The 18,156-nt window shown below is 40.9% G+C and overlaps 1 protein-coding gene across 4 annotated transcripts in view; it reads right to left on the bottom strand.

The window, feature by feature from the left end:
- Positions 1–4,735: 4,735 nt before the first annotated feature.
- Positions 4,736–18,156, bottom strand: part of DAW1 (dynein assembly factor with WD repeats 1) — a gene marked incomplete at its 5' end in the record, with an annotated part of 31,085 nt that continues 17,664 nt past the window's right edge. For all 4 annotated transcript variants that reach the window (XM_082841132.1, XM_082841133.1, XM_082841134.1 and 1 more), the window contains 5 exons: positions 4,736–4,803; positions 6,999–7,161; positions 9,238–9,314; positions 16,695–16,809; positions 17,601–17,703. In XM_082841132.1, coding sequence (XP_082697258.1) covers positions 4,769–4,803; positions 6,999–7,161; positions 9,238–9,314; positions 16,695–16,809; positions 17,601–17,703 — 493 coding nt within the window. In that variant the 3' untranslated portion in view covers positions 4,736–4,768. The remainder of the gene's footprint in view (positions 4,804–6,998; positions 7,162–9,237; positions 9,315–16,694; positions 16,810–17,600; positions 17,704–18,156) is intronic.

The raw sequence follows: 18,156 nt of genomic DNA, 5'->3' as shown, positions 1-18,156 counted from the left end.
CCCAAGTAACCTGATCTGTAAAGAACAAAGAATAAAAAGTTTACTTTTTATACTCTTCATTTGCAGCTAAAAGAACTTATTTGCCAAAAGATAAACACTGCCACCTGCTGAGATAAGAGGATACAAGTGTGTAAGCTTATACACTTTTAAAACTCAGCATTTCCTACTTTTCACTAGTGAGAGCAGTAGAAAGTGTTTTCTTCATTTCTCAGTAAAATACAAGGTCATCTGACTTGTGGTGATTACTTGATTAGATCTCACAGTCCCAAGAAAATAGTAGTAAAGGCAACTTTTGTTCAGAGATTCATCCAACATTTCCCAAAAGGTAGAATAGATAAGTCTGTCCTCATTGTATTTACAGCTTTCATATAACTTTTCTAGGATTTCCATCTCTTGCATACTGCAGATAAACTCATTTTTCAGTTCTAGGCAATACAGCCTAAAACTCCAAACTCAAGAGGAAATTTAGGAATAGAGAGAAACTGATGGTTTTGCCTTGCCTTGCAGAATTTAAGGAGCCCCCGACATGCATACGCACACACAAACACACACAACTTAATCATTTCCCCTCCATGTTCTAAGCCAGTATCCATCCTGGGGATTTCTTATAAATACCAGGGTGTTTAAGAGGGAAGGAGAAGAAGGTGTGGGAGGGGAATAAAAAGGGGTAAAGACTCAAAGTTATACCAGCTCCCTGGTGCAGCCTTCCAGATGTTATGATGACTTGACCTCAGAGGCCTGTGAAATTCCACTGGATTTACCCTAAAAGAGTAGGGAAATCCTAAAAGTGGCATTCCCAAACATAGACTACCCTCGTGTAACCAAACCAAAATCATAAAACATCAAGCCATAAATTTTTATGAGAAAATTTTTGAGAGCTTTTCTAATTTCAAGAGCATCAAATACAACTCCCTTTCTAGCTCAGATTTTATGTTATAGTAAGGGAGTGTTTTCCTATCATCATTCAATCATTATCATATGATCTTGGGGCAAGCCACCTTTTCCCTCTCCTAAACATGTGTTATCAGCTCTAAATTTAGGTTCTAATTATTCCTACTTTGTTCCTCATCAAGAAATGAACTGATTTTTGCAAAAGTCTTGTAAACTGTAAAACATATAAACATTTGGAATTTTTTCTGTCTATTTTAGAAAGGAATAATCTGATAGAGCAAAAGGAAGCCAATATCATTTAGAAGACTGTTTCAGTTTCTAGTGCAGGGGTAATGAGATTATAGATTACAGATTAAAATGGCAGTAAGACTGGAGAGCTAGGATTTGTTTTTTAATTGAGGAAAGTGTTTATGATTGGGTGGGTGGATAGAGAAAATAAAGGAGAAAAAGTGAGAGATGATTCTATCGGTAGCAGAAATAGAACTGCTAAGATGGTATCTAGCATGTGGAAATAACAGGGAGAGAAGTAAGAAGTTCTCTTCTGGATTTGATGAAATGAAAAGAGACAGCAAGATACTTAAACTAAGAAAATAGTGTCAGCCATATGGCAACTAGGAAGAATACACAGGACAGACGCCAACCAGGATGGCAGAGGGGAAAGCCCCAAATGCCGGGTCCTCGTGTCATCATGTCACTGCATAGCCAACTAGGGGACTAACTAACCTTGTTTTAACCATGTGTTTTGTTACTTACAGACCAAACCGAGATAACAGTGAAGTTAAACAAAACATAAAATAATCTTGGTAAGATAACTAAAATTATTGTAGGAATTCTGAGTCAGTTTACAAACCTGTTTTTGAAAAGGAATATGTCTTTTAACATCGTAATAGCTTTTTTTTTTTACTTCAAATCTCATCCCTTTCGAGACCCAAGAAAGGTAAATTAAGAGTAACGGAAGCAGTGGAAAAACACAGGATAATAAATTCACTTGTAACTTAAAGATTATAGATGTGTTTTTAAGTGGCAATGTAAGACTTTCATGTATAAAGAGCATTGCTTAGTTCTAAAAGCATTTATTTTGCCTTTAAATAAGACATTATGCTAAATCATGAGCTATTGCAGTTTTACATATGAGTTGTTAGAAAAGATATTCCATTTTTATGAGCACAATTCACTCATAAAATTCTATATGAAATCTAAATATATGAGGATAGATTAAGCCATAATCATCTATATTAATGATCTCACGTCTCAGCTCCTCTGTTTGAAAGAAAACCTCTACAAGTGTTAGCGCAACTTTGTGTGCCCAAGGCACAGCGAGACCAAACAAACCAAAACGTCGGAGTTTGGAGCCACGCAAGGAGACGGGTGGCTCATGTCCTACGAAGCCCTGAGCTCCCCGAAGGGTTTCAGCAAAGCACTTTTAAAAGCCAGGTTGGGGCAGGGGCGGGTGTCGAAGCGTGTGTGACCAGCTGGGCACAGTTCTCTGATTGGCTGCCGGTGAGGTAACAGGGTGGTATCATTGGGGTTCACATGTTCGGTCCTTAGCCTCCAGGAGGCCTGGGGCTCTGTGCTCAAGTTCATCAAGTAGTTAATATCTTCCATTTGGTGGAGGCGGGGAGAGGGAGGTGGGTCACATCTGTGAAACAACTCAGGAAATGTGCATCAAATACTGCTACCTAGGTACCACAGAGAGGAGCTAAAGCAGAGGATGCGGGAGAAGGCCTGTCCTGGGAAGGCCCCATAGGGTCCTGCTTGGTTACAAAGGGACAATTATTCCAAGACTCTTAAGTGTTCATTGATAAAAATTTGATTTACAATCCTCCCTAAGATACCTCTAATACATTAAACAAGTTATATTTCAACTATGATTTCTGAGTAAACACTGTTCTTTCCTGAAAGACGTGTTTATATATGAAGCACAGTTTATTTAAAGAAGACTGCTAAGTTATTGATCATAATAACAGGAAACATTATCCTCATGCTTGCCATGTGCCAGATATTCCTAATCCTCAAGACAACAACTATCATTGTTACCACTTTCCAGATGAGAAACCTCAGAGTGGTGAGGCAACTTGTCCAAGAATGAAGAGTTGGAATGAGAATATGTACATAGACAATCTGACTCAAGACCCTACACACACTTCACTGTACCTTACAATACCCAGATGAAAGTAAAGCCCGTATAGGTAGTGAAAAGTGCCAGAAAAGAAGCTTTCGATTGCCAAGGCTTCCATTTCAAAGACATCCATCTCAAATAAATGTATTGCCAGCTGTACGGCACATACACTAGCTAAAAAAGACAGATCAGGGGCTTCCCTGGTGGCGCAGTGATTGAGAGTCCACCTGCCGATGCAGGGGACACAGGTTCGTGCCCCGGTCCGGGAGGATCCCACATGCCGGGGAGCGGCTGGGCCCGTGAGCCATGGCCACTGAGCCTGCGCATCAGGAGCCTGTGCTCTGCAACGGGAGAGGCCACAACAGTGAGAGGCCCGCGTACCGCAAAAAAAAAAAAAAAAAAAAAAAACCCGGATCAGGAGCCAGGCCACCTCACCCATGGACTTCCTCTTTCAGAAAGCCCTGGGTGACCTAGAGAACGAAACACCTGAGTGACCCCGACTCTTCCCTTCCCGTGTCCTAATTCCCACCCTTATGTTTTAAATTCACCGATGAAGTGTGAACCCGTGAACCCCCATGCTTCCCTCCCTCCACCTGACCTCCTGTGTGGCCCTTGGGTGTGACTTGTACCCTACAGGACTTGTGTGTAATAAACCTTGTTTTTTTTTTTCAAAGTTCCCTAATTATTGTTGCTGAGGTGCTCTTGCAATCATGTTACCAAGCGCAAGCTCCTTCAACAGGCCAGTAAATCGGGGGAGGAGGTGTTGGGGCAAGGAGTAATGGCTTAATTCAGAAAGCTGGAATCCAAGAAGATGGCTGCAGGAAAGAAGAAATTAACATATCACCTCCCCCAGTCTGGCAAAACCAGGAGATATTTGCAAAACTTATGGCCCTTTTTACTTTACCTCCTCACCTCCCCCTCTCCCTGTTCCGTAAAAGAAACTAGCATCCAGACCCTGGGATGATGCTTCTCTAGGACTCTAGTCTGCCACACACAAAATGGAATACTACTCAGCCACAAAAAAGAAAAAAATCTTGTCATTTGCCACCACATGGATGAGGCTTGAGGGCATTAGACTAAAATTAAATGTCAGACAGAGAAAGATATGTGCCATGTGATCTCACTTATATATGGGATCTAAACAAACTAACAAACGGAAAACACTGAACTCACATGGAGAACAGAGGCACAACGGGTGAAGGGGGTCAAAAGGTATAAAATTCCAGTTATAAAATAATTAACTTGTTGGTATGTAATACACAGCATGGTGACTATAGTTAATAAAACTGTATTGCATATTTGAAAGCCGCTGAAAGAGTAGATGTTAAAAGTTCTCGTCACAAGGAAGAAAACATACATTGTAAACATAGATATGCACAAAAAATTCACAAAAATTCACAAAACATTTTCTCCAAAAACTTTATTCAACAGAAATTATAATAATAGGCTTCAAAGTAGAATCTAGGAGACACGTTGTTACATTACTCATTTCATTTATCAGTATCGTGATGCTATCAAGAAAGAAAACTGAAATAACCAGTGACATTTGCCACACAGTATGCTTGTTCCTGTCATCTCTACCAAATAATATCAAGGAATGATATAAGTCCATCAGCTTTAATGGTCGTATCTGTGAAGCTAACGACAGTGTATGAAAGGTTGACTTGTGGACAAAGAGAAAACATGACCTATCACAATAGCTCGCTGTCTGGCTGTGATGCCAAGCGGCAAGTTTCCTCATGGACTGGCTTTCTTCAATCAGCGCCATATCCTACAGGTATTATCCTTGCTACCTAATAAAGCAAATTTCACAAAGTTAGTTTTCTTTATTTTACTCACTTAGCTCTCTCTGTTTTTACAGGTTGACATTTTCTGGGTCATTGTCAATGATCAGTATGTTTAATATGCTAGAGCCTCGGTGCCCAGCTGCAGAGCCCCTCAGCAGCTCAGGCGTTTGGGGGGTGGGAATCTTTTTTTTTTTTTTTTTTGCATTTTTCCATGTCAGTCATAAATTGGGCAAGTTCACATTCTACCTACGCACCCCTGCGAGATTCATGGCATCTGAGAATTGGAGAGGACTGGAGAATGCAGCCACATCGGCCGTCCCTCTGCTTATCTCCCCACCCCACCTTCACACATGGCCACCAGGTGGAAATATGGTGACTTTGAACATCTCCAGGTTTGAGTGACTAGCTTATGAGGGGGCAGCCAATCCCACTTTGGAACGTCTCAAAATGTCAACAGATTTTTCTCATCGTCGGTCAGAATGTGAAATTTGCATCCTCCCGCCCGCCCCACGACTATGATCGACACTCTTCCAAAGCAGCCTTGATACAACTCCTCCCCCAGGGACGCCATTCACATTCTGCCTGTGGGAATGATGGCCCTGGTACGGAGCAGTGCTGGGCGCTGCTGCTTCTCTCAACCTCAGCGGCCAGGCAGGTACCATCGATAGAGGAAGTGTGAGGGCTGCACGGAATCGGGAAAGCCTGTGAACACCGCACATTCCCCGCAAAGGCACCTCGTATTTTTAAAAGTGTCATGACCACACCGGACAGTTTCTTTCCATTTAGTGACTCTAAACCCTCAGGCAGTCCACTAAAAAATGCATGCAGTTAATCACACCGGGGTCTGACAAGAAATAGGGCAGATCAGTTCAAACCCAGTGCTCTGCTAAAGGCCAGGCAGACGTGTCACCCCCATTCTCATAAGCGCTGGCATCTAGTGGGTCAGTATTTAGCATGTTGGTGCTTTGGGAAATACTAAATAAATCGATAATATCTTAAAAGAGCTCAGGCATTTGAAGGCCACCACTAAAACAAGGCACAATCAACACATATTCCTTCCCTAACTCTCAGGGTCTTCTGTGGTTGAGGGGAAGAGGTACTGCATAGCTGACCCGGCTTAACATGAACGGTGTAGACTAGGAAAGCCTGGCCCTCAGCTCCTGTGCTTCCTGTCACAATCTCCCCCCTCCTTCCTCACTGTGAGAAAGGATCCAACATTCTTTGTTATGGCCTTGTCTTAGGAGTACCTACGTTTTAGTAACACTCGCTAACCGTAAGCCCAAAGGAAGTAATCTGCAATTTTAGAAATTATCCATAATTAGGTGGAAAGGGGTGGTATTTCAGGGCAAAGGGGAGATTATTCTCAGCACCTCTAAAGTTATATGATTAGGAAGCTACCTAATCAGCCAATATATAAAGCCAACTTTGTATATGTGACATTTCACTTACTAGACTAGTTAAGCAATGTGAAAATCTTCTGGACACAATGAGAATCACTAAGAGTTAGGCAGATTCGCCCCTCTGTGCCTTCTGAGGGCATCCCTACCCAACACCACTGTAGCATCCCACTCCCTGCCAAGGTTTCCTCCAGAGGCAGTGCACTAACGTAGTGCCACATTCTTGTCATTTTTTTTCCCCTTTCCACAATCTAAATTAACCTGATCTCAATCCAGTTCTTATAAAATATCGCTAATATAATTTATTCACAATAAATCATTAATCATTGAAAAATTGCTCAATATGTGTTCTTTTCCCCCAATATTAATGTGTCACGAGGGGACATCCAAGGAGAAAACAATTTCACTCAAAGAACAAATCTCTAATGGGCTATAAATCCCACTGTGAAGAACTCAGGTCCTGACTTGTTTTAGTTACTAACATTTACTGCCGTCAACTGAGTATTGACCATCTGATGGACTGTGCCTGGGGAAATGTAGTAAACAGGAAGAAGGCAGGCTACTGAATTCTTACTTCGCCTGGAGCAACTGAAACTGAGAATTCATAAAGCCTTACAGTCAGTGGCAGAGCTCACTCCTGTGGTTCTGCAATGCAACTAAAATGAAATAAAGGACATAAAAGGCACCAAGATGAGCTAGGGACCCTGGTGGGGATGGGGGTGTCTCCTTTTGGTATCCAGCTTCGTAACTCTAACAGCCAATTTGAAAGGAAAACTAAGTCGATGGTGTTTATTTCTCCCCTACCTGTAATGATTATGTCACCTTTATAGTTGAAAGCACATGAAAAGATTTCATCTGTGTGTCCCTCAAGAACCTGGAAGCACTGACCCGTCTGAGCATCCCAGATTCTAGCTGTTTTGTCAGAGCTGCCAGTGAGAAGACGGTTCCCTTGGGGGCTGAAAGAAATCTATAAGCAAGAAAGAAGAAAAGTGACCACAGGTTTGTGTAATTTGATTCCCACTATATTTTTAATCAGCAGAAAGGGGACATTACTAAGTACCTGTCACCTTCTCAGCCTGGTATTTATTCTTACATAGAACAGTTCCTTCAGGATGGGAAAAATATTGCAGGGACTAATACATGAAAATTAAAATCTAGACAGTAAAGTTTGATTGCCCACCCGTCACACACGGTTCTAAGGATAAAAACCAAAGCTCCGTCATACTTTGAGTGTTCCCCACCCAGCTTCTTTCCAAAGGCTCCTGATGCCAATCTCCCCACGCAAACCAAGAGGCAGAGCCCTGGTGTGGATGAGAACCCAAGCCAGGCATCTTCATACCCACACCTTGATGTCACCGCTGCAAACCAACTTTCTGTCATCACAAGCATAGGGATCGTCCCTCAATCTGTGGTACAGAATGTCAGGGCCACTAAGGGAGGACTTTCTGTCTGCTGCTACTTAAAGCACAGAACTTTCCATCAATGTGTCCTGAGAGCCCCTACATGCCAGGCATCGTCACATGGTACCTGAGCAGCAGAGAAAAGTGTTCCTCTGGACATCATGCTTATAACCTTTTCAATTTGGGCCACTTCCTCTGTAACTGAAGGGTTGATGAGGGCAAGTCCCAAGGCCATGGCTTTTTTCATCACAGTGTCACTAGGGCCTAGCATAATGCCTAGCACAGTGGGAGCTTTCAAAAAGTATTTGCTGGGCTTCCCTGGTGGCTCAGTGGTTGAGAGTCCGCCTGCCGATGCAGGGGACACGGGTTCGTGCCCTGGTCCGGGAAGATCCCATGTGCCGCAGAGCGGCTGGGCCCGTGAGCCATGGCCGCTGAGACTGCACGTCCGGAGCCTGTGCTCCGCAACGGGAGAGGCCACAACAGTGAGAGGCCCACATACCGCAAAAAAAAAAAAAAAAAAAAAAGTATTTGCTAAGTGAATGAACGAATGAATGAATGAATACCTTAGCTTGGCACCCCATAGAAATGCCATCACTGGATGGCAATTCAATAGGTAATATATACTTAACAAGCATAAAATGCAGTAATATAGTTTGAGAACTCTATTCACACACACACACACACACACACACACACACACACACACACAAACGTGCGCTTATTGAGTGTGACACACCAGACTCTCAGCAACATGGCCTGGGCTCCCTCTGTGGCCTGTCTCCCACGGTCACACATCCCATCCCTCTTCCTGCCAGTCCCCAAGGCCTCCCAGCCTGTGAAGAAGATGTGTCCTGCACAGTCTCAGAGACCAACCCTGATGGGCAAGGGGGCAGTGGCCACCAGCAGCAGGTGCAAAGGCAGGAGATGGGGAGACAGCACAGCAGCGGGCGGCCCCGGGCTCCAGCAGGAGCCTGCAGAGACTCGAAACCATCAAGCTGATAGTTTACAAGGAACGAGAATCTGTCTCGGGTGTGAGACCAAAGAATTGGGCCAAACTAGGGGCTGAGAGCCACCAGTCCCAGCCTTCAGTACGATATTCTGAGGACACATCTAAACCTCAGATCCCGATTGGATGGCCCTGCTCTGTGCGTAAGCTTTTGGGAGGAGCTGATATAAAATCCTAAACTACAGCTTTCAAGTTTCAAAATAGGTCATTTTTAACTTCGTTAAGTGTTAAATGTTTCCAGGAAATACTTCCTCAATTGCATCTAAGCTACAGGACACTTGATATTTGCTGTGCAGCGTGTCTTTTGCGTAATATAAACTTGTGTGTTTACTAGAACCAGGAAAAAGACTTTATTAGCTTCTTAATAGCTTTAATAAGTATTTTTAGCTAACAGAATCTTTTGCTCATGGCTGAGGAGAATGCTGTTTTATACTTTGTAAAAGGTTTTAGAAATCATTTATTATGCTGAGTTTCAGGACACTTTTAAAAATAAAGTCTTTAGGTAACTGATTTCTAGAAAATGTGAGATAACTGGCCAAACCTTGGTACCATCAGTGCCAATAGACCTATTTATACTAAGCCAGCTGCCTATTTTTTTGAAAATAAATAAATTGCTCCAAATGAGAAAGCAACTCACCTTTGAAATTTCACCTACATGGCCTTCCAATTTGGTAATGCATTTTCTCGTGGCTGCACTGAAAACTCTTGCTGTTCCTTTTTGAGAGGAGTTGAGAGATATATAAATTCATCTGAAACACAGAACTTTGACCACATGCCCTGAATTATCTAAATATCTATCCCTCTGACACACACACTCTGTGCTAAGTTTGTCTTCTTGCCTGCGGTGAGAACCAGCCACTTAATACTTAAAATGCAAGCTGGTTCCACTGCAGGAGAAGAGAGTGAAAAGGAGTCTCTCTAGCCCCAAGCTTATTAGAAGAGATACTGGGTTCCAAGGTAGATGGGAATGGGGAGACAGGAATCCAAAAAGAATAAAGTTTTTAAGAGAAAAAAGGGGAATTAAAACAAGTTCTGAGAGGCTGAGGATGAAATAAACAGCAAGACTAACATCACACACCAAATATGAGTCTAGGGTTACAGAAGATCGAGAGGCCTTCCTGAGAAGGAACAGCGTTCACTACTCAATGAATGAAGAACAGGCACTAAGAAACCCCTTTCAACAGAAAAGGCTAAGAGAATGGTTTGTTCCCTATCGGGTCCCCAATGCCCAGAAGTGCCAAACTCATAGTAAACACAATAAATAGATGTAGGATGGACGGATGGATGGAGGGTAGATGGATGGGTGGATGGATGGATACATGAAGTACAATAGTAGATACATTTCCTTAGAATTAAGGAATAGAGGAGTTGGGGCTTCCCTGATGGCACAGTGGTTGAGAATCTGCCTGCCAATGCAGGGGACACAGGTTCAATCCCTGGTCCGGGAAGATTCTACATGCTGCGGAGCAACTAAGCCCATGAGCACAACTACTGAGCCTGTGCTCTACAGCCCGTGAGCCACAACTACTGAGCCCGTGTGCCACAACTACTGAGGCCTGTGCGCCTAGAGCCCATGCTCCACAATAAGAGAAGCCACCACAATGAGAAGCCTGTGCACTGCAACGAAGAGTAGCCCCTGCTCGCCGCAACTAGGGAAAGCCCACACAGCAACGAAGACCCAACGCAGCCAAAAATAAATAAATAAATAAATGTATTTTAAAACAAAAAAAAGGAATAGAGGAGTTAAATAAGCATAGAAGGAGAAAAACAGAAGTAGTAAAATTGCTGTCAGAAAAAAAATTAAAATTTATCTGCCCAGGTGAAGGATGCTGTCTCACCACAAATTATAGATTACATCAAGGTAAAATTAGCAAGGATAGGGAATTGTCAGACAAAAACTGTAGACAAAACAAAAATTGTAGACAAAACTGCTATGTTAGAATTCATATGATTAAAATATGATTAAAATATAAAACTTGCAACTTGGCTGGACATTTCAAAAGCCTTAAAGAAAAGTGATCCAACTGTTTTAAGAGTTTGTTAATAAGAGAGATTGGTTCAAGATAGCGGAGTAGAAGGACGTGTGCTCACTTCCTCTTGCAAGGGCACCGGAATCACAACTAACTGCTGAACTATCATCAAGAGGAAGACACTGAAACTCACCAAAAAGATACCCGACATCCAAAGACAAAGTAGAAGCTGAAATGAGATGGTAAGAGGGGCGCAATCACAATAAAATCAAATCCCATAACTGCTGGGAGGGTGACTCACAAACTGGAGAACAATTATACAACAGAAGTCCACCCACTGTAGTGATGATTCTGAGCCCCACATCAGGCTTCCCAAGCTGAGGGTCTGACAACAGGAGGAGGAATTCCCAGAGAATCAGACTTTGAAGGTTAGCAGGATTTGATTACAGAACTTTGACAGGACTGGGGGAAACAGAGACTCCACTCTTGGAGGGCACACACAAAGTAGTGTGTGCATGAGGACCTGGGAGAAGGAGCAGTGACCCCATAGGAGACTGAACCAGACCTACCTGCTAGTGTTGGAGGGTCTCCTGCAGAAGCGTGGGGTGGCTGTGGCTCACTGCAGGGACAAGGACACTGGCAGAAGAAGTTCTGGGAAGTACTCCTTGAGGTGAGCTCTCCCAGAGTCCGCCATTAGCCCCAACCAAGAGCCTGGTAGTCTCCAGCATCATCGGGTCGCCTCATGCCCAACAACCAAGAGGGAGGGAACCCAGCCCCACCCATCAGCAGACAAGTGGATTAAAGTTTTACTGAGCTCTGCCCACCAGAGCAACAGTCAGCTCTACCCACCACCAGTCCCTCCCATCAGGAAACTTGCACAAGCTTCTTAGACAGCCTCATCCACCAGAGGGCAGACAGCAGAAGTAAGAACTACAATCCTGCAGCCTGTGGAACAAAAACCACATTCACAGAAAGACAGACAAAATGAAAAGGCAGAGGACTATGTACCAGATGAACGAACAAGATAAAACCCCAGAAAAACAACTAAATGAAGTGGAGATAGGCAACCTTCTGAAAAAGAATTGAGAAGAATGATAGTGAAGATGATCCAGGACCTCAGGAAAAGAAAGGAGGCAAAGATCGAGAAGATGCAAGAAATGTTTAACAAAGATCTAGAAGAATTAAAGAACAAACAAGCAGAGATGAACAATACAATAACTGAAATGAAAAATATACTAGAAGGAATCAATAGCAGAATGACTAAGGCAGAAGAACAGATAAGTGACCTGGAAGACAGAATGCAGGAATTCATAGCCATGGAACAGAATAATAAAGAAAAAAGAATGAAAAGAAACGAAGACAGCCTAAGCGACCTCTGGGACAACATTAAATGCAACAACATTCACATTACAGGGGTCCCAGCAGGAGAAGAGAGAGAGAAGGACCCGAGAAAATATTTGAAGAGATTATAATTGAAAACTTCCCTAACATGGGAAAGGAAAGAGCCACCCAAGCCCAAGAAACACAGAGAGTCCCAGGCAGGATAAACCCACGGAGAACCATGCCGAGACACAGTAATCAAACTGACAAAAATTAAAGGCAAAGAAAAATTATTAAAAGCAACAAGGGAAAAATGACAAATAACATACATAGGAAAACATAGGAAGAACACTCTTTGACAGAAATCACAGCAAGATCTTTTTTGACCCACCTTCTAGAGTAATGGAAATAAAAACAAAAATAAACAAATGGGACCTAATGAAACTTCAAAGCTTTTGCACAGCAAAGGAAACTCTATAAACAAGATGAAAAGAAAACCCTCAGAATGGGAGAAAATATTTGCAAACGAATCAAGGGACAAAGGATTAATCTCCAAAACATATAAACAGCACATACAGCTCAATATTACAAAAAAACAAACAATCCAATCAAAACATGGGCAGAAGACCTAAATAGACATTTCTCCAAAGAAGATATACAGATTGCCAACAAACACATGAAAGGATGCTCAACATCACTAATCATTAGAGAAATGCAAATCAAAACTACAATGAGGCATCACCTCACACCATTTAAAATGGGGATCATCTGAAATCTACAAACAACAAATGCTGGAGAGGGTGTGGAGAAAAGGGAACCCTCTTGCACTGTTGGTGGGAATGTAAATTGATACAGCCACTATGGAGGACAGTATGGAGGTTCCTTAAAAAACTAAAAATAGAATTACCATAGGACCCAGCAATCCCACTACTGGGCATATACCCAGAGAAAGCCATAATTCAAAAAGACACATGCACCCCAATGGTCACTGCAGAACTATTTACAATAGCCAGGTCATGGAAGCAACCCAAATGCCCATCGACAGATGAATGGATAAAGAAGATGTAGTACATATATACAATGGAATATTACTCAGCCATAAAAAGGAATGAAATATGGGTCATTTGTAGAGACACGGGTGGACTTAGAGACTGTCATACAGAGTGAAGTAAGTCAGAAAGAGAAAAACAAATATCGTATATTAACGCATATATGTGGAATCTAGACAAATAGTACAGATCAACCGGTTTGCAGGGCAGAAATAGAGACACAGACGTAGAGAACAAACGTATGGACACTAAGGGGAGAGAGTGGGGTTGGTGGGGAGGTGGTGGTGGGATGAACTGGGAGATTGGGATTGTCCTATGTACACTAATATGTATAAAATAGATAACTAATAAAAAAATAAAATCTTTAAAAAATTTTTTTAAATAGAGAAAAAATTTTTAAAAAGAGTTTGTTAATAAGACAAAGAGATCCAGTATAGATTAGTACATTAAATTTTACAAAAGCATTTTTAAACTTCGTAAAACATAAAAATAATATAGCCTGAAATTGTAGTTTTTTATAAGATAGAAATATGAATAAGACACCAAAAATTTCAGCCTTGAGAGTAATTCCAGTGAAAATGAAAAAGGTGATAAATATAAAAAAACAGATTGTAGCTGCACAGGCAACTAACTCTGTTGAATGAGATCTAATTTTAAGAAGGGAATGAGGAGCAAAGACCAGAGATAAATAAAAAAAAAAAATTGCTCTAAACATCAAGACTTAGGAGGGACAGAAGGAGAAGAGGTTTACAAAACAAAGAAAAGAAAAAGAGTTTTTTGGAAGTAATGTGTTACCGAACAAGGAAAGAATCACTGCTAGGGCAAATAACAGATGATAGAAAGAACAAAACTAAAAGAATCAAGCTTATATATTATTCTCATCCATCCATCAGCATCCTGATTCCTTGTCCCTGCTTGTTTCTTCCCTCATAGCACTGACCAACTCCTGGCATTCTATATAATCTAATATTCTATATAAAACACATGCACAGTATCATTTATTGTCCCCCTGTCTACAACTTAGCTCCAGGAGGAAAGAGATTCCCATCTCTTTTGTTCATTGATATATCCTATGCTCCTAAAACTATTCCTGGCACAAAGTAGGTACTCCATATATATTTAGTGAATAGAGTTTTTGTATAAATGAGAATGATATTTAAAATGAAAAGGGCAGATTAATTATAGTTAAGGGATGATTTTTAAAAGGAAAGATCTGTGAGAAGATGAGAAAGTAAATAGTTTAAAAAATAAAATTCTCCAGATTCAGGGTGTTTATATTCCAGGATGTAAAAAGGACATGTACGTATGATTAAAGGACCATGTTTGAAAAGTCCTAGTGAGTAAGAGAACGAGCATGCAAATATAATTTTGAAAAGGGAGACAATAATAAAGACTGTAATTAAAATGAATCACTGGCAAAATTCTGCAACTGATTATAACACAAAGTAACTACTTAAAAGTATGTTAGTCACCAGGAGCAAATACAGGCAAAGAACAAGTGAACAAATCATGCCTGGGAAAAGCATTCCATTTTTGCCAGAATCTCCTAAAGGGCTGTTAAGGAATCTACACAAGCACGATGTCAAGTCACATATGGTCATTAAGAGAATTAAACATATGTGGAGCATCATATGTGATTATCAGAGAGGTGACTTAGAGTGGAGGCTTGCTCATGTTGTCAGGGAAATGACACAGTCATACAGCAGCATGACATGCATTCACAGGAGGTGACACAGACATAATGTCACGTGTGGTTATCACAGAGATGATGCAGACATAGGCTGGCGTCAAGCATGGTCATGAGGGAGATGGCGCAAAGTCTAGGATCAAATGTGGTCATCAGAAAGATGATGAAGATAGAGTGCAGTATCGTATGTGTTCATCAGGGAGATGACCTAGACACAGCATAGTGCCTTACATCGTTGATGAGAAGATGACATGGACATAGTTTAGAATCAAGGAGATAGACAGAGTGTCGCATGATACCTGACCATTGATAAGATGATCCAGATGTAATGCAGGATCGTACACGGTAGTCAGAATGTTGATGTAGACACAGTGTGCACTGTGTGAGGATATCAAAGAGATAATGCAGCCATAGTATACCATGATGTGTGGTTCTCAAGAAGATGAAAAGACATAGTGTAACATTGTACAATAATACATCCCAGCAAGCAGATAATGGAGACATAGTGTATAGTCATCTGTGGACTACAGGGAGGTGGCACATACAGAGTGTAACAACATATGTGGTTATCAGCAGGTGACACAGATACACTGCAGCACCATACATGGCCATCATGGATATGAAACAAGCTATATCATCACACACAGTTGTCTAGGAGATAATGCAGAATAGGGTAGCACTCCACATGATTGTGAAGGAAATGACATAGACATGGTATAGCATCACCTTTAGTTTTCAAGGAGATTACATGCACACAGACATTCATAATACGGGATTATCAGAGAAAAATCTTATTTTAAATATCATACATAGTTATCCAAGAGATAATGCACCTAGAGTCTGTCATACAGAGTGACGTAAGTCAGAAAAAGAAAGACAAATACCGTATGCTAACACATGTATATGGAAACTAAAAAAAAGAGAAAAGGTTCTGAAGAGCCTAGGGGCAGGACAGGAATAAAGACACAGATGCAGAGAATGAACTTGAGGAGATGGGGAGGGGGAAGGGTAAGCTGGGACAAAGTGACAGAGTGGCATGGATATATATACACTATCAAACGTAAAATAAATAGCTAGTGGGAAGCAGCTGCATAGCACAGGGAGATCAGCTCGGTGCTTTGTGACCTCCTAGAGGGATGGGATAGGGAGGATGGGAGGGAGATGCAAGAGGGAAGAGATATGGGGATATATGTATATGTATAGCTGATTCACTTTGTTATAAAGCAGAAACTAACACACCATTGTAAAGAAATTATACTCCAATAAAGATGTTAAAAAAAAAGAGATAATGCAGTCATAATATAGCATCACATGTGCCTGCCAAACAGACTTTGCATATATAGCACTGCATCATATGTGGTTGTAAAGGTGACAACACAGACATACTATGGCATCATATAGTGTCATCAGTGAGATAAACAATAGCATAACAACATACATATTTACTTTAAAGGGATGTAGATATAGCATAACTTAATTTGTTACTGTCAAGAAAATGATGCAAAGTATACAACTATACAGTGCTGTCAAGTAGATGATTAGACACAGTGTAGCATCAGACTGTGGTTACCAATAAGATCAGACAGACATGGTGTAGAATCCTAAGTGACATTCAGGAAAGTGATGTATAGCTCATTATATATGTTCATCATGATGATTCACTAGACATGTTAGAGCAGCGCATGTTATAAAGGAGACAATGCAGATTTATTATAGAACCATCAGTGGCAGTCAAGCTGATGAGAACAACATAGTGTAGCATAATGCATGGTCGTTAGGGGGAGATGACCCAAGATACACCAATATATATAGTTATCAAGGAGATGAAGATCTAGTTTAACATCATATGTGGCTGTCAAGGAGGTGATGCAGACATTCTATAGTATCACATGTGATTATCAAGAATATGATAGAGACCTAGTGTACTGACGTACATCATAGAGATGAGGCACATGTGGTTTCTATCATAGCTGGTCACCAGGGAGATGACCTACAGTGTAGAATCACACGTGTTTATCAAACAAAACATAAATCTCTCCATAAATTAAATGTACCGACGATTACCTACCATCAGCCGAAGCCGTTGCAATAAGCTTTCCAGTGTAATCAAAACAGCTGTCTAGTATTTCATCACCATGGCCTGTCAATGTCGCCACACATTTTCCATCTGTAGCATCCCACAGCTGAAATTTTTTTTAAAAAAGAAGAAGATGACAAAGACTATGACTTCCTATCTAAAGTGCAAAGGTGGCCAGAAGTAGTCTTTACGACATGTTTATGGCTGGCTAAATTAACTGTGCCAAAATCATGTGTATAGTTTTCACATGTTTGTTCATTTTACCTTGATTCATGACCGGAGACCACAGCCAACCATCTAACAAGGCACACTTTGGACACAGAGAAGACCAAGGACAGACATTTAGAACGGGTAGACAAATCTGCCACTACATTAGGAAAAAAATCTCCAAGTGCATGCTTCTCTGATTGGAATGGAAGCATCCTCTTTTCATGCAAAGGGCATCAAATGGTAAAGAGCTTGATCTAAAACTACAATACTAGAAAATGAAAAGCACATTAAGATTATAATACATTTGGTATATAACCTATATATCTAATAATAATTCTAGAACATAAGCTCTTAGCAACAGAAACGTAAAGGCATTGTGTTGAGACTTCGTGAAGTTCACTCTAATCGAAGTTTAATAAAGGAATAGAGGGGCATTAAACAAAAATAACGCGCCTTTTAAAATAATAAGATCTTTCAACACACTTAAATCAACTAAAACTATTTTACATCATAATTTCTTCAAACTTGGAGAATCAGAAACTTGAAATTTAAAAACTACCAATTGTTGATAAATTAATATCTTAATTTTATAGCACCTTTAAAATTTGTTAATGTTGCAATGAATACCTGACACAGTATAAAGTACAGACGTAAGAATTATAAAGCAAAGATATTTCTTGAGCTCACCATGCAGGTTCTGTCCATAGAGCCAGTTAATATCAGAGAGCAATCCCAGTTGAATAAGGCACTGCTGATCTCAGCACAATGCCCGATTAAGGTGTACACCTTCCTACAAAACGGAAATGGTTCAGACTGGCGAAAGATTCCTCAGTCAAGAATGTGTACAAAGAATGATCTCAAGCCATTGGTGTAAGAGTCTGAATTTTACTTTTCACAAAATAATATCTATGATGACCAATCAAAGATGGCTTAACTGTAGCTCCAAAAAGAGTCAACTAGGCTACTAATTTCATTTCAGCAAAAAATATACTTAAACTTTTAACAACCCAAGATAACAACATTACTTAAGACAACACTTCAGAAAGGCATGGATAAAAAATAATAAAGGTAATCTGAAGTTCTAGAACTATTTTTACACCAGATAGGTGGACCCCTTGGTTGTTCAGAAACTACCCATCAGTCGTCTGAGAACCCTTCCTTCCCTCTCAGTTCTTGTTGCAACCATGTTGATCGGTACCCCTGATAATTGGTCCCTCTGTCAAAACGCAGACAAGTCCAAGAG

Source organism: Leucopleurus acutus (assembly GCF_964270905.1).
Source record: "Leucopleurus acutus genome assembly, chromosome: 6".
NCBI classification, from domain to species: domain Eukaryota; kingdom Metazoa; phylum Chordata; class Mammalia; order Artiodactyla; family Delphinidae; genus Leucopleurus; species Leucopleurus acutus.
The sequence above is the reverse complement of the archived record's forward strand: the minus strand, read 5'-3'. Positions and strand labels throughout refer to the sequence as shown.